Consider the following 25,167-nt stretch of genomic DNA (forward strand, 5'->3'; position numbering starts at 1 on the left):
AAGTCCTTGCCTTCATTTATAATAACAATAATTAGTAGGGGAGTAGATCTTAGCCTGGCTAGAAACTTACCAGTTTACTAATATTTTCAAATAACTTGGTTTTGTTTCATTGATTTTCTCTAATGACTTTTTGTTTTACATTTTATCGATGTCTACTCTTTTTTCTTTGTATTGTTTTAAATTTGCTCCTTTTAAAGTTTTTTTTTAAGATTAAAAACTTCATTTTTTTTTTTTTTTAAATATGGCACAAGGTGCCTTAAATGCTCCTCTGAGCTGCTTTCACTACTCCAAACATTTTGGCAGCTTTCTATTTTTTTAATTCACTTAGCACAAAACTTAGAAATTCAAGATTACATGGGTCCAAATAATAATTTCTAATAGAGGGGTGAAGTCTCCAACTTATAACAGTAAACTGTCCTTGACCTGACCTACTTCTTGAAGCTGTTTTTGCCTGACATATTTTGATAGCCTGTTCTTAGTCACTGGCTGCGCTGGAGATTGTATCTTTGTCCCTTTACCTCTGACAACTTTCCTTCTTCTAAAGTCTACTGTCAATGTGGCTAACCAATGTTGATCAGCTTTAGCACAGTGTATGTATTGGTTACTTTTCTGTTGCTGTAATAAAACACCACAGCCAAAAGCAACTTACAGAAGAATTTATTTTGGCTCACAGTTTCAAAGGCGGAGTCCATAATGGCGGGAAGAGGCTGGTCAGCGGGCAGCTGGATCAGGAAGCTGAAAAATCACATCTTCGACCAGAAAGCAGAGAGCGCAAACTGGAAGTGGGTTGTCCACTATCTCTTCCCAAGATACACAACACAGAGAGTGCTTAGGTCCTAGATTTTCCAAGGATATAGATATACTTTCCAAACTTAAGATGTAAGAGAACAAAGGAACACAGAATTACACCAGCCATCCTACAAAAGACAACTGTTACTAAGTTTAGACATGTTCTGGGTCCTGGAATAAATGCAATCTGGCTGCAGCATCCCCGAGGCCACTCAGGACTGCTGCTAGGAAGCCCCCTTTCTTTAAGGTTGTACTCAAAGCTCTAAAACAACCTCTTCTAAAGCCAAGACTTTAGAAAGAAGGCTGTGCTGGGGACATCTTGACCCTACATGCAGTGTGACAGACAAAACAACACTGCACTAGGAGTGTTTCATTGTACTATGTACTTTGAAACTAGTAGAATTATCTGGGACAGGAGATTTCTAGTCATCGCCCAAATTAAAACAAATGTAGTAAAGAACGCTATGAAAACAGAAGAGCTGCAGCTAGTGTATAAATTACACACAGCAGACCTGAGTCTTGCACTTGAAATGTTTTGGCTTAGAAGGATGACAAGTGTGAACTTTCAAGTTTGGTGTCTGCATTTCCAGGCTGGAGGTTCCGAACGGACTCTCAGCATTTAAACCAGCGTTCTCACCCAGAGCTGTGCGGTGTTCTCGTCTAGTGAGGGGAGCCACACTGTTGCTTAAGGGGCCAGACGCGGGGGCTTCTCATTCCAGCTGTGATGTGACCTTAGTTGAGTGTGTAACCCAGTTCCTTCCCCAGAAACTCACTCATCTTGAAAGGACAGGGGTGAGATTTACAGGGGATAACTAATTTTATGACTCAATACACAAATGAGCCCTTAAAAACAAACATTTAAAAACCATAAACAGGGTAAGTTTGTAAAGGTTTCAAAAAAAATTGGTCATACTCAAAAGTTTATGGACAAAATGCAATTATGATAATCCAAATTATTTTTTTAAACCCCTCATGAATAAATAACAGTAGAAGAAAAAGCTATTAAGATCCTGTTTGGATAATTAGGTACAAAGAAACTCACTACATTAAACTGGAAGGCAGCCTATATGAAGAATAATTTGCAGTGGTTGTTTTGGAGATTTGCAATCACTACATGGTATTCAAATGCACTCACTGCACAGGCCCATTAGCTGGTGACATTACTTTGCAGGTTAATAAGGCTACGGAATGTAGGCCTGGCTGACAGAAGTAGGCCACCCACCTCTGATTCTGCCTTTTCTGCTTCCGCTCCACTAAGACCCCAACACTGCACTGCCAGAGTGAGTACATCTGTGCTGTCCTCATACCAAACCAGACACAAATGTCTGAACCAGAACCAAAATAAACATTTCCTTTCTTGTTTCTGTCAAATAATTTGTTTTAGTAACAAGAAAATACACAAAATTGATACCAGCTAGGCTACTGGTACTTTGGTTCGGGAAGGGACATGAAAGACCGACAGTGCCAACAGGTTACGCTCTACAGTCAAAGCCCAGTGGTCAGTTCTGGTGAGTACTCACAAGAGCAGAAGGCTGACAGAAATATGGCCAGCACATGCTGCTTGCATTTCAGGTGGGGGTGGGGGTGGACGGGCAGGCGGGCCATTGGAGGCCATTCATGCTGCATTCTGACAGAGAATTTGGCTATGAAGTTGGATTTAAAAGTAATGGACTAATAGGAAATTTTAACACATGGTTACATGCTTGCAGCTTTTACCCAAGTTTGTAATGACAGCTGAATCGAAAAAAAAAAGAAAAGAAAAAAAAAAGAAAAAGAGAAAGAAAAAAAAATCAGAGGATTTGAAACATGCACTTTGATGAGGAAGGAAGTATTAAACTCACTTAAAGCAACTGTTGATGCATCCACCATGACCCTTAAGATTAAGCAGGATTAAGGAAAAGCACTGAAAAAAAAAATAAAAAAAATAAAAATAAAAAAAAAAAATAAAAATAAAAAAAAAAAAAAGGAAAAGCACTGGACAGTAGGACAGGACAGATGCCTTGAGGGCAAGGCCCCACCCACAAAAACTTCTAGGGTGTAAATGACATTAAAGATGCTTGGTTAAAAACAAAAGATGGCTAATCTTTCGCTAAAAGAGCACCGGGGCTCACATTTTCCACAGTTCCACCATAAAGGCGCTCACAAGGCGACAGCAGCTGCAGTGGAACAGGACATTTACTTCTTGAGTGGCAAGCTCTTTATTTTTGAAGGTTTTTGAGGGACAAGATCCTAATACATCACCCAGGCTACTCTCGAACTTGAGATCATTCTGCATCAGCCTTGAGTTTGAACCATCATGCCTGGCTGAGTGTACACATTTCGTTTTTTTAATGATGTAGTTAGTTTTTGTTTGTATTATTGAGGGTGGGAGTTCTGGTTGAACCAAGACCTTGTGAATGCTAGGCCATATCTTTCACTTAGCTATAACCAAGCCCAGAATCTGTTCACTTTAAATGGCTCAAACTACACAAAATTAACTAGAAACTTGTAATTCAAGCTTTCAGAATTCATTCCAATTGCATTCCCCACCTTTTAAGTAAGTACAAATGAACATTTATGTTTCTTTATCTCACCAAGAGTTTCTACGTCTATTAGTATTCATCTATAAATCACCATCTCTCCTTTCCGTGTAAAGTTCCAAATTAATGAACCAATATTTACACGTTTAAGATAACGTCTATGATGACTCACCAAATCTTATGGAGAGTCTAAACATTATTCTTAAAAAAGAAAAGGCAACTTTTAAAATAGTGACTACTACCACTAACATTTTATGAAAACCTTAACACATGTGGTCAGTCCTCATCATCCCTAACTCAAGTATTAAGTACCTTGACCTGACAAGGCCTCCTCCCCCTAACTGGAGTCCTGCTTGGTTTCTTGGTAGAAACTGTCATGAAATTAAAGGGCTCTCCCAAGACAGCACACATAAAGAAGACCTACAGTTTGCATCCTAAAAAGGCTGCTAACAGTGACCATTTCCCACCCATGTGAAGAATAACTTAAATAAATATAAGGAAAACAAATTAACATTTTTCATATATTTCCATCTCAAGAAACCATGTTTTTACAAAAAAAGACACTGGACCACTACCTCTCAAGTTTCAGTTCTATGACCTTAACATCAATACAATTAAATGTGAATTAAAAAAACAAAAACAAAAAACCACACACACAAGCTCTAGGTAGAACTGTAATAAATTCCTTTTATAAACAAAATCTTAACTGAAAAGCCACAGTAGATGGAAAAGAAGAAAGGATATTACTTTGTAAAATCCAGTGAACATCTACAATAGTTTTACAGCACATTGAAGCATTCTATGGTTTTGTATCTTCACCTGCCATCCATTTCTTAGTTGCTCCTTACAAATTTGCCAGTTATGAACACAGATGTGTCCTCAAACCCGGCCTTGACTTTGAGTGCCAGGAAAAGCAAAGGTCCAAATATTTATCTTGATATTATAGTTTTAATTTTTAAAAATAGTTGTTTAGAACAAAATACCCAAAAAGTAGGGGAGGGGGGGAAAAAAACAAAAGAACAAGCAGCAATCTTTAATTATATGTAATAGTTATTCATTATAAGGAGGTGTGTTTCAGGATTGTATCTAGGATGCACTCGCTCTGTAGGTTCTCCTCAGTAATTAAACTGACCTGGACTAACACTGCCAAAAATAAGAATACTATGTAAGGGGCACACATTTATAGTTTTGATATTCATAAAAGCAGTAAAGCAAAAAACTATTATCAAATAGAACATGCACATCCTACATAACTTCCACAGAACTACCAATGGTGTCAATGCAATGTGCTGCGTTTCCGTAACTGTACCTACCACCTACTAACAAAGGAAAGACGAGACTGAAAGTAACGATACTGAACTGAATTGTTTGAAGCCAGTGCCCCATCCATGGGGAAAGTGCATTTAGTTCAGCAGCAAGACAGCTCTGTATGAAGATATTGTGCTTAGACACAGATACTCCAGAACAGAAAGATGTACAAGGCGAGTCAAGATATAAAACCATAGTACACTGTTAAATAACCTTGAAACACAAATATACTGCAATCTTTAGAGAGTATTCATCTCATTGTACAAGGAAGGGAGAAGTCTTTAAAGTTACCTATTGTAGTTTATGATATAATAAATACATATCTATATAGCATTGTATATACATATATAGAATGTGTGTTTATGTGTTATTTATTTGCCAATTATTTTTGTTAAATTTTTGTGGATCTGCAACTTTCAGGAATGGGGAAAAAAGGAAAAAAACAAAAAACAAAAACACCTCTCACCACAGATTTCTGCTCCCCCAAAGTAAAACATACTTATTCTAGGAAAGGCTTCAACACCCCCACCCCAAAGATTCACTTCAGATATTTGCTTTACAGTTCATCAAAAAAATAAAACTAATGGAAATGTTGATATCTAAATGTATATTTTCTGTTTGCCAGCTGTTTCAACAACAAAGTATCGTTTAATATTTAAACTAGCTGATGCAAATTCTTTAACAGAGAATATAAACTCTATATCTGACTGATTAAAACAGAGCAAATCAAAATAATCCAGTGATTCACTCTGAATGTAAACAATATATAAAATTTAAATTTCAAATTTCAAAATAAATTAAAGAAAAATTCTACCTTTAGGGCCTATGTTGTTATAAAGATCAGGCAATTTTACGGGGAAATGTATATGAAAAGCTGCAACAAATTTTTGGCCCACATTTTTCTAAGAGAAACATGTATCTAACTATTCTACTTTGTCCCTTAAATTTAATGACTTCCTAATTTCTTGGAAGATTTTTAAACAAACTGGCATATCAGATTACACAACAGAAAAACATCCATCAAATTTAGCAAAGAAAACTTATATAAGCTTTTTTTTTTACAGAATTAAAAAAAATCTAAATGGCTATGATTCCTCTATTAGCAGAAACACATAATGCAGTCTTTATAAATCTGCCATAGATCAATATCCACACAGATACAGATATAGATATGAAACATTAATGGCAGTCTATTTTTGAACAGTGTGTGGGACCAGTAGTTTGTATCAGACCATGGCACGATATGGACCCTGCATCTTTAAGAACTGAATGATGAATGAAGGCCCTCCAGCAACTATCTGAGGTGGGAGGTGACTGAGCGGACAGTTCTCAATACTCATGATTGATAGCTTGCTGCAGAGAGCAAGCTCAAAGGGGAGGCTGTGAAGGTTGGGGTTGTCATTCAAATATAGTTCTTCTAGATTCTCCAGTGTACCTGTTTAGGGAGGAAAAAAACTTAATTACTACTCTTAAAACTTGGACAACTGTGGATTTCAAACTGCAGCACACTCAAATCTACTGGGGAGACTTTTAAAATCCCCCTGTGTAGGTCACACTATGCCAATGAAATCACAATGGTTTTGAAGCTTAAGAGTTTTTTTGAAACACTGCATTTTCAGAGATTCTGTTCTATCAGTTAGGAGTTCACATATGGATTTTTAAACCTATATTTTAAATGTCAAAATGCAGCCTCCTTGCCAATAACACTAGGAAAGCAGTAAGCCAAGAGCCAGCAGGACAGATTTGTTTAATGTAAATCTCAGGGCCGCCTGTATGATCTTCAGGTAAGACTTTAGGGGCTCAAAGCCCCTACCCAAAGTTGCAAAGCTAGGTTAAGTGGCAGAACCAAAGTTTAAACTGCCTACCACTTCTAGAATTATTCTTTACTCCTTTATCTTGCTTTTTCAGAACAGAGCACTCCAGAGAGCAGACCATAATCCACACAACTGCTAGCTTAGGTACTATTTGATCAACTCTTATAAAGCAGGATTACAACTTCCACTGCCTAAATTCAAAGTGGTTGCATCAATTATATAAATAACAGACATGAGTACATTTGGGGAAAGTCTCAAAGTAAACTAGAGTATGGAGAGCAAGCAGTTCTGCCTGTGGACTGCTAGCCCTAAAGCCCTACCAGGAATGTTCTTTCGGAAGCTATGCAAGGTGACTTATGCCTATAGTTCCAATACTGGCTACTATAAATAAAATCTAAATGGGGGGGGGGGAACAGAAATGATACCCTTTCAGCACAGATACTGTTAACTTAATTCAGGCCCATGTAACTGTTAAGTTTGGAAAAGCAAAATAATTCTTCTACGCTGAGATTTATAAATAGAATCTCTTGATAGCATAAACACTCTAAAACATTCTCAAATACAGTATTAATTCTAACAACTTATGAGTAAAATCACTGGCACTCCATTAAAAGTCAAGCCAATCTGTTTGAAAGCACAAAATTAACCAGCAGTGTCAAGCAGCCACAGGCTCGTACCAATTTCCTCAGGAAGGTGGGTAAGCAGGTTCTCTCCAAGGCCAAGGTGTGTGAGGTTGGTAAGGTGACCGATGCCTCTGGGCAGAGTGGTCAACTGGTTGTTTGTCAAGACTAATTTCTAAAACAGTAACAAAATAAAGTTATACATGCATTTTCTACAACTGATATACACTTAAAATGATATGTCTAAAGAACAAAATAAATTAACAGGAAAATTAGGTTGGGTAAACTTGCTTATTAGAACAAAAGCAGTGTATTTCATGTTCCCACATGAACAATAAGACAAAATTCTTTAATTCAAGAGTAGTATCAAAATCTAAAGAAAAACGTTTACTTTGGAATGGTTTCTGAGAGCTTCAGGCATAGCACTGTGAAGGCAGGGAGCCGCACCTGTACATCCTTAAGGTAAGCGATCTCGTTGGGCAGGGACTCCAGCTTGTTCTCCTCCAGGTCTAGTTCGCGCAACTTCCTAAGGTTCCCGAGACCGTGGGGAAGCTTCTTTAGAAGATTGTTCGATAATATCAGAACCTAAACAGACATTGAGAGCACTTTCTGACTCACCAGATGACACCATATATTTATTTTTAAAAATGCTAATTTCTAAAAATAAACATTAAGCATAAGAGTTATAAATATAGTAAATATTTAATTGGCTGATACATTTTAAAACTAACAGATTTTAATTCAATTTTACCTAAAAATTAATGAAAACAAGGAAGTAGTTTATTTTTAACTAAATTTTAAAAGAAAAAACAAAACTATTTGCCTTAAGATTAAAATATTTTGACCGTGAACAATTATAAGTATTAATAAGACCTGATTACTTATTTACAATTCCTTAAAGTATTCATTTTAGGAAGGTAAGCAGTTGACTGACAGCTGTCTAGATGAACTCACTGAAGTCACTGTTTAGACTTTTATTTCAGTACATCCTAAAAACACTCAAGGGGTGAGAAGAGCTGAGGGAACTAGAGTCCTTTTTCTCAGAAGTTATAATTCAACATGAAAATAGGGAGAAAATACTGGGAACTGAGATAGTACAAAGAACAGTAACTTGAAATATATACATACAATAGTAGCTGACTTTAAGTCTGTTTATTTGCCCCAAGTTTATAAAATCCATAAAAAACACATATAGTAAGACCAATAAAATAACAGTCATGGCTGGAGTTTATTAGGACCTTGTACTATGTTTACCTTATTTATTTCATCCTAATTAAGACTATGGAGTACTTGTTACCTCATCTCACTCTTCAGGAGTAACTGAAGTGTACCAGCATTCCCATCTGTTGACTACAAAGCCAGTGCGCCTAACTACTACATTGCACTAGGTTTCCTTATGACAGTGGTTCGCAATCTTTGGGTTGTGACCCCTTTGAGAGTCACACAACTCTTTCAAGGGGTTGCATTCAGACAGCCTACACACCAGATAGTTACATTATGAATCATAACAGTAGCAAAGTTATAGTTATGAAATAGCAATGAAATTAATTTATGGTTGAGGGGTCACCACAACTTGAGGAATTATATTAAAGGCTTGCAGAACTACAAAACTGAAAACCACTGCATTATGATATAATAAAATACAATTTTTTAAAAGTTAAAAAATCTTTAAAATAGCATATTTACTATCTTAGTAAGTTATACACCGAAGATAAAAGTTCACTAATCAAAGACAGTGGTAGTCATTCTTGACTGAAGATGGATCTTTAATTATGGGGGAAAACGCTTTTTAAAAGAAAAAAGAAATAAAAAGGGTTACAATATTCCAGACCCTAGGGCTATACACAGAGTTTGAAATATGGACAACACTTGGCCAATACACAGGGGAGTGATAAAATTAGGTCAAGCCATACAATAAATGCTTTGAATGTCAGTCTAAAGAATCCATAATTATTTTGACAAACAATGTCATGTTTCCTAAAAGAATTTAAGAAAAAATATTTTAAAGGTGCTGAATTTTAGATATCTTTCTCTTCAGAGATACAGTATTTAAATCTCTCAGCTTTTGTTATGCAGAGGTGGCTCAGGAGTGAAACACTGCACTATCCTAAATAGGGTGGTACATCTAATGGAGTATAGTAATGACCACCTCAATTATAACCTTAAACCAACAGAGACTGCTGACATTGACGTTAAGTCTGCAGGGTTTTCAGACATCCTAAACTGTAATACCTAAATTTAACCTGTAAGCCCCATCCGCCCAAGGACCAGGTAACTTCCTGGAATGCTGGGTTGAAGTTCTTTCATGGGAAAGTACAATGGCCTACTAGGTTTGTCCTTATAAGCCCTTGCAACACATGTTTCAGGGCCCCTAAGCCTGAAAATTCCAGGGAGTGGTTCTGACTAAAGTCCATCTCTTGGTCAGTATTTAATATTTACTAAAGATTGCCTCAAATTTGACCTAAATGGTAGGACTGAGTTTCCCTGGTGAGTCTCAGATTAACAACTACTCATCTACAGTCACTTACCTCAAGAGAAACAAGACCAGACACATCCTCTGGGATCTTTGTGAGCTGATTAGTGGCTAAATTCAATTCTACCATACTGGTCCAAGTTCCAAAATCCAGAGGAAGTGATGTTAACTGATTGTCCTGGGAAACACAAGACCACCCAAGCCACCATTTTTTATACTTGCTTTTACAAAAAAAAAGTCTTAAATGGAAAACTTTATTCTCATGTTTTATTATCTAAATAGAAAAAGAAAATAAGAGCAAAAAACGTACCAAAACAAAAAACAAACAAACCCTCTGAACTTCCAAAGTTTTTATTACTTAGGCTTTTATTTTTAGGTTAAACTAGACGATTTTTGTTTTATGTAGGTAGTTGTAATAAAAAATTTTAAATATATAACATACAAAAAACTGTTCAAAATTTTAAACATCCTAATGATGAGTGGGTTTTCTACTTTAATAATAATATACAGAAATCACTGAGTAAAATAAGAATGCTCAGATTAAGAGATGGACAGGAAGCAGACAGGATAGCTCAGTAGGTAAGGGCACTTGCCACCAGCCCACTCAGCAGGATTTACATGGTGAAAGGAGAGAACTGTCTGCCAAAAATTGTCCCTGATCCCCACACACGAGCCATGTTGCTCAAGCATACACACAAACACAAACAAATAAATGTAGTTTTAAAAATTAAGAAAAGTGCCAGGAAGCAGTGGTGTACATCTTTAATCCCAATACTTGGGAGGCGGAGTCAGGAGAATCTCTGAGTTTGAGGCCAGCCTGGTCTACACAGCAAGTTCCGGGATAGCTAGGGATACACAGAGAAACTCTAGCTCAAAAAAGCTAAATAAATAAATAAATAGATAGATAAACAAACAAACAAACAAATAAAATAAAGTATTAGTTCATATGTAAGGAGGAAAATGGCAAGCTTCATTTTTTTTCCAAGAAAAAGTTTTGTTGATCATTTGTCACATTTGAAGAAATTTTAAGACAACGTTCTATAGTTTCATATTATTTTATTCAAGCCTCAGGCAAACCTGGCTAGAATGATATACTCTTAAGAACATCAGAGCCATAAAAATGTATGTTCAGACGTTAAAAACTAGCAATGCCTGCACCACCATGGTCTAAGCATACAACTCAGGGCCTTGCGCACGCTACGCACAAAGTCTGCCACTAAGGTCAGCGCCCAGCACTGCTACCCAGAGGCCACTCAACAGGAAGGCTATCACTACTGCACCTATTATCACAAGAACAGACTAAGAAGCGTTATCTAGATTTTAAGACTATCTTGAATTAACCTTTTTTTACTTATATACTTCCAGAAAGTTACATGGTGAGGTATAGGAACAAAGGAACATAGATTTAGATACTAAGGGTCACCATGATGACCATGACTTAAAGACTGGTGTAGTGTGGTGTGACAGAACAGACACCTAGGTTTCCTGGATTCCTACTTGCATCAGTCAGGATTAGGTATGTGACCATTTCCCTTATCTTCTCTAGACTTAAAATTGGTTAGTTACAAATTAAATCACAATACTAATACTTTTCCACTTATTTCTCTTTCCACAGAAAACTTCATTATAAATTTGAAAAGCTGCTGACTGTAGTGCACATGGGCAGGCAAAGAGTCTTAGAGTAATTCACCAGTCACTCCAATAGCCAAAGAGAAACACTGTCTAAAAAGTGCTGCTAGATATAATTACACAACATCTAGAAACTTAATACAATAACCAGCATATTTAAAACAGCTTACGCTTGTGTAGGGAGATATTTTTACATATTTTATCTTCTATTTAGTGAACTGAGAAAATTGCAAAAGATACTTAACACTGCCTTAATCTGGAGCATCAAATTTGGTGGTGCTGTGTTACTCCATTAGATATATTACTTTAAAAATTAAACCTTTCTGATAAAAGTCAGCATCTACAAAATATAATTATACAAAATGTATCCTTACAGCTGTATTTCTACAAACAGCCATAATTATTCCTTGAAGACAGAATGCTAAGGGTATGATTATTTTGAAGACATCTGTTGTCTATTAAAAATTGTCCTAAAGTATCCTTGTTGGCAGTTTACATTTCCCCAACAAGGCATTACCTACTCTCCATATGTAGAGAAAACGTAAATGAGAACCGGTGTGTGTGCGCGTGTGCGTGCGCACGCGCACACGCGCGCACACATACACACACACACACACACACACACACACACACATACAATGACAGGTGCTTACCTTCATATTCAGCTTACTTAACACTTTAGCTCTGGAGAAAATTCCAAATGGGATTTTGTTGATTCGATTGTGTTCCATGTTGAGGGAATAAATGGTGGAAAACTGAGATGGGCCTCCCACTGGATATAACTGGAAACAATTTCTAGCTAAGGTCAAGCTATTCAATTTTACAAGACTGGATAAAAGACTCTGTAAAAAAAATAAGAATAAGAATAAGATTCAGAAGTGAAGCCATACCCACTTTATAAACAGAGCCTTGCAGGCAACACCAACAACCTGGCCAGGCTGCTCCTGGAACTATCTTCAGGGACAATCACTGAACAGATTTGGAGTTTACAGCAAACTACAGCCAACATCAAACTAGATGGGGAGCACTCCCATGAGGACCAGGACAAGGCTGTCCACTATCTTCACACCTATTTAATACAGGACTTGAAGTCTCAGCTAGAGCAGTAAGACAACTGAAGGAGATCAAGGAGATACAAATGAAAAGAAGTCAACATATCTTTATTTGCAGATGATATTATAGTATACATAAGTGACCCTAAAAATTCCACTAAGCAACTCCTACAGCTGATAAACACATTCAATAAAGTGGCTGGATACAAAATTCACTCACAAAAATCAGTAGCTCAAAGGCTGAGAAGAAAAGAAATGTTCAACATCCTTAGCCATCAGAGAAATACAAATCAAAAAACTACTTTGAGATTCCATCTTACACCTGTCATAATAGCTAAAATCAACAACACAAGTAACAGCTCATGCTGGCGATGATGTAGAATAAGAGGAGCCCTCACCCATTGTTGGTGGGAGTACAAACTTGTTCAGGCACTGTGGAAATCAATATGGAAGATCCTCAGAAAGACAGGAACTGGCCTACCTCAAGATCCAGCTATACGAGTCTTGAGCATATACTCAAAGGATACAACTTTTACTACAGAGACAAGCTCAACCATGTTCATTACTGCTCTGTTCATAATAGCCAGAAACTGGAAACAACCTAGGTGTTCCTTAACAGAAGAATGGATAAAGAAAATGTGGTACATTTACACAATGGAGTATTACTCAGCTATTTTTAAAATGATATCATGAAATTTGCAGGCGAATAGATGGAATTAGAAAAAAATCATTCTGAATGAGGTAACCAGACCCAGAAATATAAATATGATAGGTATTCACTTATATGTAGATATTAGCCATTAAATACATGATAACCAACCAGCAATCTGTAGACCCAGAGAAGTCAGATGTGGAGGAAGGGGCTAGGGGAACACATAGATCTCCCTGAGAGGGAGACATAGAGTTTATGGGAGAACTGGGGACAGGCAGGAATGGGAACAAGGTCCTGAAGGGTGGGGAAGAGAGATATGGCTGAGGAAGGGAATGAAAGGAGGCACAGCTGGAAATGAGAAGCACTTAAGGAATGGTATGGAAACTTCTTAAAGTTTATGAAGGTGAATCTAATAAGTGTCTCCTAATAATGGGGACACAGAGTCTCAACTGGCCTCACTGTCACCAAATGAGACTTCTAGTATGGAGACTAGGTTACGTTGAGTTGTTGGCCAAGGGGGTCCCATGGAAATCCCCAAACAACCCAGACTGGTGCTGAGACAATGGATGGTTCTCCTTGGACTGTCGTCAGGGCCCCATTGCCAACAACACTCACACAACTAATTAAACATGGAAAAGTCGAGCTGATACCCATATGGAGCCTTCACCCCTACATTCTAGTGTCTTTGGTGCAGGAAGGTATCTGGAGGCTAGCAAAAAAGAAACATAAACACCAACACAGCCATAAAACCTTTTATTTACAATCTGCCCTGCCTGTAAGATATACTAGGGCCGTGGTGGCACAGAACTTGTGGAGTAGCCAAGCAATGTATGATTTGACTTCAGGCCCACTCCATAAGACAGAACCCATATCCAACATGGTTGGGTGACCAAGAACTAGAGAGCCAATAGCCCAAAAACCTAGGATAAAACCAAACACTAGTGGTCTGGGAAAGAAATGTATCAATATAATGATTCCTAGTGATATTCTGCTCTACTCATAGATCAGTGCCTTATTCAATCACCATCAGAAACGATTCCTCCAGCAGCAGATGGGAACAGATGAAGAGAGTCACAGCCATACATTACGCAGAGAAATTATCTAAATAAGATGTCTCTGTCAAATCCTTCCCTTCAGACCTCAGGGACCATAGTGGAGGAGGAGACAGAAAGACTGTAAAAGCCAGAGGGTATGGAGAATATCAGAAAAACAAGGCTCCCTGAGTCAACTAAGCAATGCACATATGAGTTCAGAGACTGAAGCAGTAAACACTAGGCCAACATGGGTCTACATGAGATCCTCTGCATAACTATTATAGCTTTAAGCTTGGCATTTTTGTATAACTCCTTAATGTGTAATGAATGGGTCTCTGACTCTTGTGTGTACTTGGGCTCTTTTCTGTCTGTTGGGTTGTCTTGCCTAATCTCAATGTGATTTTTTAATCTATTATATTTTATTTCGTCATGTAAAAAGAAGTTACCTCACTGACAGGAACTGTGGAGTAGCTATCTCAGATCTCCAGATTTCATAAGAAACAGAAAGTTTACCAATTTTTATTATTTGGTCTCAGTTTATTTACTACTCTGGGGTAAAGAAAGCTTATTTCTGGATGTGACATGCCCATGGGTAGCCAGTTTGAGATCTCTATAGACTCTATAGATGCTTTAGTATGAGAAAGACATGGTCTGAGTCCATGTGATAAATCTTACAAAGATCTTATTAACACAAATATCTCTACATTAGTGCAAGTTTAACTCAATACCTATACTGGGTAAGATGTTCAACAATTTAATAGCTCCTCTAGAAATATTAAGTTTAGTAGATGATTATACTATGCTTTTCTATATGGCAAAGTTGTAGCACATAATTATCAAACAAGAATTTAATAAATATAGACCCCATCAGTGCCCACTTTAGCTTCCCATTATGCCAGAGAAGTGCCAAACATGCAGACATAAAACAATCTCTGGAGTTAATACTAAAGACTTTTTTAAAAAAATCACACTGATTAAGAAAAACAACTAGAAACAATATATAATTGTGTTATCACTGGTGATGAGTAATAAATAATTGTGTTATCACTGGTGATCAGGTACATAGAAGACGCTCTTGCTATTCAAAGTCTGGGTCAAGGCATGTCAAACCAGCATCTTTGGCATCCTGTTAATGGGACTCTCACAGGATCACAACATCCATTATGAGACTCGCTAAGATGAGAAACTCTGAAACAGGCTAAAACAGTTTGAATCCTAGCTCTCTCTTTTAATACCTTATAATTTTAGCCAGTTATTTTTCTGAAGCATGGCTTGCTCACTGTGTAAAATAATGATGCCATATAAGCTCAAGTGAAGACTTAAAGAGAAAAACAGTTTTGCTAGTATGTAATAAATGCTTAAAATTCAAATCTCTGTTAAAAGCAAAAGAACACTGGAATAACTAGAAACAGAGAGGAAGGTAAGATGAGATACTCAAAGACAAAACTGTTAGACTACAGTTTTAAAAAATTCTGGAATGAGCTGTGTGTTAGTTCATACTTGAATCAGGTGAACATCAACCAGTTGAAGATGCTGTCTGTGGTATCAGTTAGTACAAATAACAAGCCCAGCAGAAGGCATGATATAACTACATAATGAAGGAATAGAGTGGAAATGGAAACATGTTCTTTATATAGAACTCTAAGAAGGTACTCTAAACATTTTTGTTGTAAATGAACTGGTAAAAGTGGTGATTAAGAAAACCTGGTAATGATAGTTAGTCAATGCAGTATTAAAGTGTTCCTGGGTTTCTGTCACAAATATTATTCTAACAACTGATTTTCTTTACTGAAGTGAAAAAAAAGTAAATATCTGAGATCCTGTGAAGGTGCAACAAAAAGAGAGCTGGTGATGCCTCTATTTCTTATGTTAACTGAGAAATGTTGCTGGCTGTGGATTCCAATCTTACATATGATTTAACAGTTTTTTGTCAACTCTAGGAAGATAATTAGATTATCCATTTTCTTTATATTTTTAGATAAATAATCACAAATTTGACCCCAAACATCCTTTAATTCTTATTTCTTATACAATGCCTGGCCCTGAACAGAAAGGTTACACTGATGAGTAAAGGAAACCATGTCTGTGCAGCTCTTAGCTTCAACCTTGAGTCTCTGTGCTCAGTGCTGTTAAAGGTTTTCTTTATGTGTGCATGCCTACATTAACACTAGTCCACTTTCAGATGTCTTCAAATAGAAAAAAAGGTAGCTCTAATTTTTTTTAACTTGCTCTGATTTCAGGAATAAAATGAGCCTCTACAGCAAACTGCTGTCCTGATTCATTGTCTCTAACTCAGCTTGAAAGTCTCAATGGATCTTATTGTTCTCCTTGCTGATTCCACGCACATTTACACTGAAAATGTGTTACTTTCAAAGCACATAGATGACTTTTTAAGTAATTCTTATGATTTCCCATATTTGGACAAAGCTAATCAAAGGCTTCCCCAGTGTCTCTACCTGAAAACACACACCTAGCCACGCAACCTTTCTTATTCAGACTACGGAAAGCTATCACTTTTATAATCCTCTTATCACAAGTAAAAAGAGGGTTGAACATTCCCATGCCCAAAACATGGAAAAACTGTGGGGTCACATCCCCACTTAAAAACATACGAGAAAAGATCAGTTGTGATCGGAGCCTGCAAAGGGGAAAGGATAAACAGGTGGATCATTCATTTTAGTTTACACTATCATAATAGTGTAGGTGCCAATAAATTGACTTATTTCAGTTATATAACAGTAAAAGAAAATAACCACTTATGACAATGTCTATATCTTAACAGGTGAATAATTATTAATCTTCTTTCAGTGACAATAAACTTGTATATAAAATAACATTTTTCAAATGTTTGAACTTTATAGGCACCCAGTCTTTATCTAAGAATATGGAAATAAACCAGGTGCAGTGGCACATGCCTTTAATCCCAGCACTCAGGAGGCAGAGGCAGGTGGCTCTCTGTGAGTTCAAGGCCAGCCTGGTCTACAAAGTGAGTCCAGGACAGCCAGGGCTACACAGAGAAACCTTGTCTCATTAAAAAAAAGAAAAAAAAGAAAAAAAAAAGAAAAGAAAAGAATATGGAGGAGACAAACCACACACAAAAGAAATCTTCCCTAGATTTTAGCTGGGACAGTGGTGTATATGTCATCTCTCAGCACTCAGGAAGCTAAGAGAAGGTGGCAGCTATACATGTGGGACCAGCTTAAGCTACATAGCAAACGGCTACACTACAAGATCTTGTCTCTAAAGAGGTGGGGGGAGGGATGAGCCACCATCAACAATAAGACAAAAAGAATAAGCTAATCAATGTGCTAATTGATTATTATTGGTGTGTCACCATTAGAGAGGGGTAACATTAAATAGTATAGCCTCTCCCATCTTGATCATTCTGAATTATCACTATCACAGGGCAAAAATCCAAAAAGTCTGGTGCTGGATCTGATACCGTAGACTGTACTCCTTAGAAAAAGCACTGTCATAGTAATCTCAGTGGCCTGGCCTAGCAACTCCAAGCATGAGAACATCTTAATACTCTCCAAGTTGTTTCCTGAAAACACACACAACCAAATTAAAACAAGCTAAAAACAGATGTTACTTTATATGTTTTGTTCCTCTAGCAAACAAGTTAAATGAGTTCATTCCTTTTATGAATTGATATATAGTTGCATTTACCCACTTAGTTGTTTCTATATAAAACTTGAACTTGAAACACAGAATAAAGACAGAGATACACACACACACACACACACACACACACACACTCCTCCCACACACACACTCAGACACCACTTAGAAAAGACCTTGTAAGGGTCAATGAGTAAGTCCATAGTTCCTTCATTTTATTTTTTAGAATATTATATTATGCTTGAATAAAATAAGCAAACACATTGCCAAGAATGCAAAATTAGTGGCATACTGTTTCAATATAGGAAAGCCAAAAATTAACCTACACATCACACTGAACCCTATTATTTTACAAAAGAGGATGACCCCCAAGTGCAAAGGTCAGAACTATCTCTTCTACTGAGATCAGAAGCAAGCAAGAGTAGGCAGAGCAGATGAAGAGAGGAAAACTGACTTCTCCTTACTAGACAAATGTTTAACAGAATCAACATAATTCAAGTTAAAAATAGGGTGCTAAAATATCTGATTTGTTGGCTGTTATACCCTAAATAGACTTTCATATTACTGCATCAATAGGGCAATACTTTGGGTCACACAAGAGTCACAGCCAGTATTAATTTTGACAATAAATAGTGCCATACAGACAATTCTTTCCAATTATCAAATTTGTCTTGTTTCTAGCTAAACAGGGCAGCTCAGTTCTAAATCAAGTGCCACAGCTTTTCCTTAGAAACATAAGTTACAACTGCTTCTCAGTAGTAAAGAGGGACCATAGATAAGACTTTGATTCTGGTTTCCCCCTTGTATTCCACATTAAAATAACAGTACACCCCGATACATAACCTTTCTTATTTGGAATTTACCTTAGTGGTGGATGGCACTATGTGATAGCATATTCACTATTTAGACAGTCCCAGTAACCAAATTATGGATCCAGCTGTAAGACTAACTGGATTTCCCTCCATTGTCTTTGCCAATTAGTTTCCAACACATTTTGTCCCTCTGATGCACTTCTTACCTCTGGCAGGGTAGAAATGTTATTGTTCTCTAAATTTAACTCCTCAAGTGCACTGCATTTTGCTAATGATCTGGGTATTGCTGACAATCTATTGTATCTCAGGCCAAGACGATTTAAACTGGACAGGTTTCCTGTAAACACAAGAAAAAGTAATTTATCATTCAGAAAATCTGATGAGCCTTTCACTGTAATGAGCTACCCACTGGAGGTCCATCAATTACTCTGAAGTACTATTTCAGCTCTTTTAAATCAAGGGGTTTGTATTAGAGAAATAACGAAATAGACAACTTTAAGGTCAGTTTTAAATGAACTATTGGAAAGTATTGGCACCATTTAACAAACTAATCTTTAACTTATAACAAATGGTTTTGAGCATCTTCCACAAATGCTACTACGACATCAATGATATCTAAGCATATCCAACTTGAACACAAACTAGCCACTTCTGAGCAAATAAAAAGCCAAACATCTTATTTCCACACTACTGTTTGGTTTTATTGTCAAGACAACATAGGAAGCTACATAAAAGCTACATGAATGAATATAGTATCAACTATCACAAAAGATTCATGTAAAATTTCCTAAGTACCACACATAAATTTGTTTTGATATTTAGAAAGGTAACAGTAACAGCAGTTGAGTTCAGTATATTCCTTTGTCATTACTGACTCATCTCCAACTACAAATCCCAACTGCTGTGCTGACATCTCTGGACGAGTCAGGTGAAATGCCAAATGTCGCCTGCCTTTAGTTCTACATTAAACAGTTTCCCCTGTGTAAGAAGTCACAGAGATGGATGCCAGCGGCACGTGTTAGCTTTTGCTCACATTTATTTGAGAGTTTGCACTTCCACCAAGCTACTGACATCTATTTCTCTCCTTTTGTTATGACCATTGTATAACCCAACTTTGTAGCTGCAGCATGACTATTACAGTTAGCATAGCTAACATGGCGTCAGTCAGGCTTTGACGTTGCTGCACAGTAGTCGTTACGGCCTCCACCCTCACCTTAGTCACTCCTCACCTGCTGCTCCTGTTCTCAGTAAACCAACCAGCAACAGAGAACCTAAGAATTGCTACTTGAAGCTGTTTTCACCCTTTACACTGTCATGGCGCCAGCTTAATTTTGACTCCAGATGTTTCACTGGTAATCTGGTAAGATGTGCCCACTTTAAAGAGGTGGTGGCAGTCAAAACAAAACAATAAATAAAACAGACTACTTTCCAAAGCACCAGAAAGTTTAGAGATCTGAAAGAAGAGTAAAAATCATTGTTCATTATTGTTACTCCTGCACTATGACATTGAGTAAGATATTTATGCTACTTAAACACAGGATTGGTGAAAAATAAAAGAATCTATTTTATAACTAAATATGTTAAGGTTGTAAACATACTGGCAAAATGGGGACATCTACATGTACAACAAGAAAAGAATAATAAAACTGGAGATAGCACAATACAATAGGAAAACCAAAAATATTCATATTATTTATGACATATACAGCATATACACATACCATCTAAAATATGAAAATGTACTCATAAATCCTGCAACCCTGAAGGGTCAGAAATACTACTATTGGGTTTTTGGGTTTTTGTTTTGTTTCATTTTGTGTTCACCTCCTCTTTTTAGCCTGTCATTTAAACGGGCAATCAGGTGGCAACATTTACAAACTAAACCTCATGAGATTAGTAAATCTGAAGAATTGTTTCAAAGACCAACAATTCTTGGATCTGGTATTATTAGTTCAAATAGCTAAACGCTTTGTACATTTCGTGGTTTTATTTTGTTACGTACGTGGGTTTGTGTGTGCCAACACAGGCATGCCAGTGCCTGTCTGTGTAGGCCCAAGGTTGATGTTTCATATCTCCCTCTATCACTCCCCAGATAACAAGCACACTATGCTGCACCGAGACCTGCTGAAGGCAGAACTCAGGTCCTCGTGTGTTCACGACAAGCACTTTACCAACAGTGTCACATCCTCAGCCCACCTTGTGATCTCTTGGTGAGCAAAAGTATGATCACAGTTGGCTAATCTTTATGCTCGTGACTAAAATGCCTATTCTCACGTAGACTATTTGACTATGACCTTTGACCCTAGAACAGACTAGTTTTTAAACATGTGTGACGTAGTTTACTAAAGCTACTTCTTTATAGAGTGACCCTACAGAACTGGTAGACTCAGAGTTGAGGCTACATAGTTGTCTTATCGTTTAAGTCTTACGTTTCAGTCTGTTTTCAAGAATACAACATTCATAATAAAGCATTTCAGATTAAACTGTTATGGCTATTTTACTTAGTTGAGTCTTGTAAGTCAATCTGCTTTCTAGCTAAATAGGCAGTATCCTCAAAGGTGGGAGAAACCCTGTAGACATTACATATTCGCATACTTAAAAGAACAAAACATTTAAAAATTGTATTCTCAATTTTAATCTCAAAGATAGTTTCCTGACATCTAAAACCCAACTTTACAGTCTGAGATAACACATATCTGACAGGCTTCATGGCATACCTGTAATACTACCCCTAATACTATGTCAATACTTCTGAGATCAATGGGGTCACACCAATTATAAATGCTTGTTTCTATTTCTGTATCCCTTTTCAGATGCTTATAAATGTTATGGTCAAAGTACTAGTGTAGAGCCAGGCAAAGAACCTCCACAGTTGAACAATGCTGCAAGTTTTTTGTTTGTTTGTTTGTTTGTTTTACAACAGAGCATGTATTGAGAAGCACTAAAGTGGCAGACTGAGTTCTGAAAACTGTTATAAAAGAAAAAACATACACATTTACTTCATTAATTGAAAATGTTTCCTAACACCAGTTTTATCTGGTCCAAGGTGGACAGTCAAATTCTATATCCTTAAAATACCCTCTCCTCTGTCTCTTTGCTAGTCTCTCCCTCATCACCTCAAAACAAATTATGGTAACTAGCCTTGAAGATTAATTTTTAATACTTAATCATACAGTTGAGATAGATCTATTTTCTTTTATGTAACTGAGAAAAACTAGACAAGCACTTCTTTCTCAATCTATCAAATGTGCTTACGTTACTCAGCTCATTTTTAAGGCTCCTGGCTCTCATCTACTGACCCAGATGCCACTACATAAAGTGCCAACTATCAGACAATCTACCCTCTCAGGAGGCTGACTTCCAGAAATGACTAGTATGCTCACAGTAAGTCTGAGCAAATGCTTTGAGTAGTTATAGAAGGGAAGGGCAACTCCTAGCAGGAAAGATCAGAGCTGATCTTGTAAACCAGGAGGGAGAGTCATGATCACAAAGGAACACCACTGCCTGACACAAAAGAAGGGAGTGAACAGAGAAGGATAGTGTAAAAATGCAGTGGGGCCAGTGAGCGCTCAACATGCAGAGGCGTGACAGCGTGCCTAAGGACCTGAGTTTAACCTTTTGGACCACATAATGGCGAAATTGTCCCATAAGTTGTCCTCTGTCCTCTCTTGTGCATGTGCCCATGCATGAGCAGGCACGTGCACACACAAACACACAAACACACTAAATGAATGAATGAGTGAATGAATGAATATAAGAAATTTATCAGCTGCTAAAAACTAAACTATAGATGTAAGATGATTTGGTATTATACAATATAATATCTATCTTCATTATCAACTAAATATAGGTGCTCAAAAGTGGGAAAATGGAGTGTTGGCTTAAAGTTTTACACAGCCATTCTGTGGCATTCAGTAAAAACAGCCAAAAAGCAGCAATTAGTTATTTTTCTCATGGCTGAGACCAGATACCTGGCATGAAGGAACTTAGGGGAGGAAGGGGCTGTTCTGACTCACAATTTTAAGCTATCACAGCAGGAAAGATATGCAACGGAAGATATGGTGGCAGGAGAGGTAGTTGTGACCTCAGGAACACAGAGGTGGCTGCTGACCTCTTGATAATTCAGAAGCATGATCCATTTATCGCAGTGACCTGTGACACATTTACTCAGCTAGGCCTTATTTCCTAAAGGGTTTACAACTTTGTAGAGTACCACCAGATGGAACCAAGTGTTTCAACACATATGCCTACCCCACACCCCCACAGAAGGGTGATCAGTGTGTGAAATGACATCACAAAACAACTCAAACGCTAGCTTCTTCCTGCCACCAAAGCTTTCTTCCAGGCTGTCCTCGCTCATTTATGATCCCCTAACAAAAAACAAGAGAGAAAAGGTTTACTTTAGCTCATAATTTCTGAGAGGTCAAGGTGGCAGAAATTTAAAACATTACACCCAGACTCAGCAGCAGAGAAATGCAGTGCTTGCACTCACACCAATTTCTCCAGTCACAGAGTAAAGAGTCCCTGACAAGAAATGGTGAGCCCTGCAGGCTAGGTCCCCAGTCAATTAACTTAATTAAGACAATCCCTACAGGTCAACCTGATCAGACAATGCCCACTGAGACTCTTCCCAGGTGATTCTAGGCTGTGTCAAACTGAAAAAGCCAACAGTGGCAAAGGTCTGCACCGACTCTGTTCTGGTATTTTGTTCCCTCATTAACATAGAAGGGTGCTTTGCTCATTCCCACCTGTTTTCCACTGTCCATACTGCTGAGCTCGTCGAAAAGAGTAAGTACATTTACTCATGGAGCTCTTCATCATCACTCTAGATTTTAGATCATACAAACTGGTATTTAAATATACTTGGTATTAAACTGTTAGCTGTTTCATATATTGAGTTATTTCCTCCAATAGACTGAAAATCTTTTAAGAGACCTTGTGGTAAGTATACTTCCCTTACCACAGAATATGCTCAGTGCTAAGTACACAGGAAGTATTGGCTTATACCTGTTAATAGCTACAACAACTAAGCATTTACTTGTCCTCCTTTCCTCTGGGAAAGGACACAGAAGAGAAAATTTCAAAAGGCCCACAAAACTGTCTTCTTTGACTAATTCTTACTTTACAGAATAACAAGTCTATAAAAGTGACACTTCTCTAGGCATGGTCTTCAAACATGCACATCAGATCTACCCAATCCATGCGAATATAATTAGTTTTCCTATAAAATGCAAAGGGAAACACAGCAGTATAAGCCACACAGAAACTGGTAATTCTCACTTTCTGCACTTCTCCTACTTTTAAAATTACAAAACACACAAACCTTATTCTCTTCTCCAGATAGCCATGGGTGATAGTTCAGTATGTAGCTACCAAGAGTTTTCTCTCAACATTTATTTATATGTAAAGAAATCAAAGACTGATGTGTTTGGTCTTGTATATATTTCATTCTATTTAACAACTCTAAAATATTCTGTAAGTACCAGCATCTATGCAATTATGACTCAACTACTGTCATGTTTCTAACTGTTTAGAAGAATTAAGCAATGCAAGCCTTCGTACATATGTCTGGGTTTACATCAGAATATCTCATGATGTGTCAGAGGACAGTTAGAACTGGGGTGGAAGGACAAAGGGCTTGCAGACAAAAGAGAAACCACAGGTGGGGCATCTCTGGGGCAAGCGGGAGACCTACAACAGGGTAGGTTCCTGGGAAGATCTGGGAATGTCTCTAGCTGACACACTTATGTGTGAGCAGCTCTGTCTTCATGGAGGGCTGTCTCTGACAAGGACTCTGTTGCATGGTTTTCCATCACTTCCCCTGGCAGAGCTGCCCTGCCAGGCCACCATGGAAGAGGACGCACTCAGTCCTGATGCGACTTGATGTGCTGGGGTGGGCTGCAGACGGCTCCCTTTTTCTGAGGGGTAGCGGAGGAAACCCTCCACAGCTGAGTGAGCTTTTTAGTGATTAACTTTGACTATAAATTATTCTGTGCTCCACTTTAACAGCTTGCTTTCTTATACTGCAAAATTTTAAAACATGGTGAAATTACAATTACAAGGACATAAATTAAAATTAGATACTTTGAATTTCAGCAAATATAAAGCATCTTTAAGTTAGCTTGGTGTAACAGTTGAATAGGACTAATCTAACAATCTTAATCTTATTTTAACAAAGTAGAAAAAAATCATTCTAAAGATGAAATAGCACCAAAGGTACATTTTTTTTCTTGAATGTCAAAACACATAAGAAACACAACTATTTCAAAAACCAACAAATTTATTGTAGATAAAGCTATAGTAAAATCACTTATAATCTTTGTTTCTCTCATGTTTTCTTGTTTCAAGACAAGGTTTCTCTGTGTACCCTGGCTGTCCTGGAACTCCCTTTGTCAACTTTGAACTCAGAGATCCACCTGCCTCTGCCTCCTGAGTGGTGGCATTCAAGGTGTGCGTGCACCACCACACCAGGCATAACCTTTGTTTTTGTAGCCATAACCATCTTGGCATTTCTTCAGAATCTAGTGTAACCAAAAGACCTCTGTGAATTGGCCTTGAACGCAAGGTTTTGTTGCATCCTGCTCTCTTTATCTAATTTTGAGAAGAAATAAAAGATAAATGTTCATCCTATTTTAGATCCTTTTCTCCCTTGATTTCATAATGACTATTAGAAATCCAAGACTCTTTTATGGGAAAACCAGTTCATCCTCTAAACAAAATGTCACTGTAATAAGACCTAAGGTTTTCCTTTTGTTTCCAGAGAAATCTTGAAGTAAAGGAGGTTTCTATGCAATCAAGTGTAGTTTGAATCCTGAGCAAGGCTTACTGAAGACTTTGACTTAAC

At 37.4% G+C, this 25,167-nt stretch overlaps 1 protein-coding gene across 4 annotated transcripts in view; it reads right to left on the reverse strand.

The window, feature by feature from the left end:
- Window positions 1–3,975: 3,975 nt before the first annotated feature.
- SHOC2 (SHOC2 leucine rich repeat scaffold protein) overlaps window positions 3,976–25,167 on the reverse strand; it is a 78,019-nt gene continuing 56,827 nt past the window's right edge. For all 4 annotated transcript variants that reach the window (XM_084772582.1, XM_084772583.1, XM_084772580.1 and 1 more), the window contains 6 exons: window positions 18,530–18,660; window positions 11,806–11,994; window positions 9,579–9,701; window positions 7,498–7,635; window positions 7,108–7,225; window positions 3,976–6,051 (listed from right to left, as the gene is read on the reverse strand). In XM_084772582.1, the coding sequence (XP_084628708.1) occupies window positions 5,843–6,051; window positions 7,108–7,225; window positions 7,498–7,635; window positions 9,579–9,701; window positions 11,806–11,994; window positions 18,530–18,660 (908 nt within the window). In that variant the 3' untranslated portion in view covers window positions 3,976–5,842. The remainder of the gene's footprint in view (window positions 6,052–7,107; window positions 7,226–7,497; window positions 7,636–9,578; window positions 9,702–11,805; window positions 11,995–18,529; window positions 18,661–25,167) is intronic.

This window comes from Acomys minous (assembly GCF_964271855.1).
Source record: "Acomys minous genome assembly, chromosome: 2".
Classification (NCBI taxonomy): Eukaryota; Metazoa; Chordata; class Mammalia; order Rodentia; family Muridae; genus Acomys; species Acomys minous.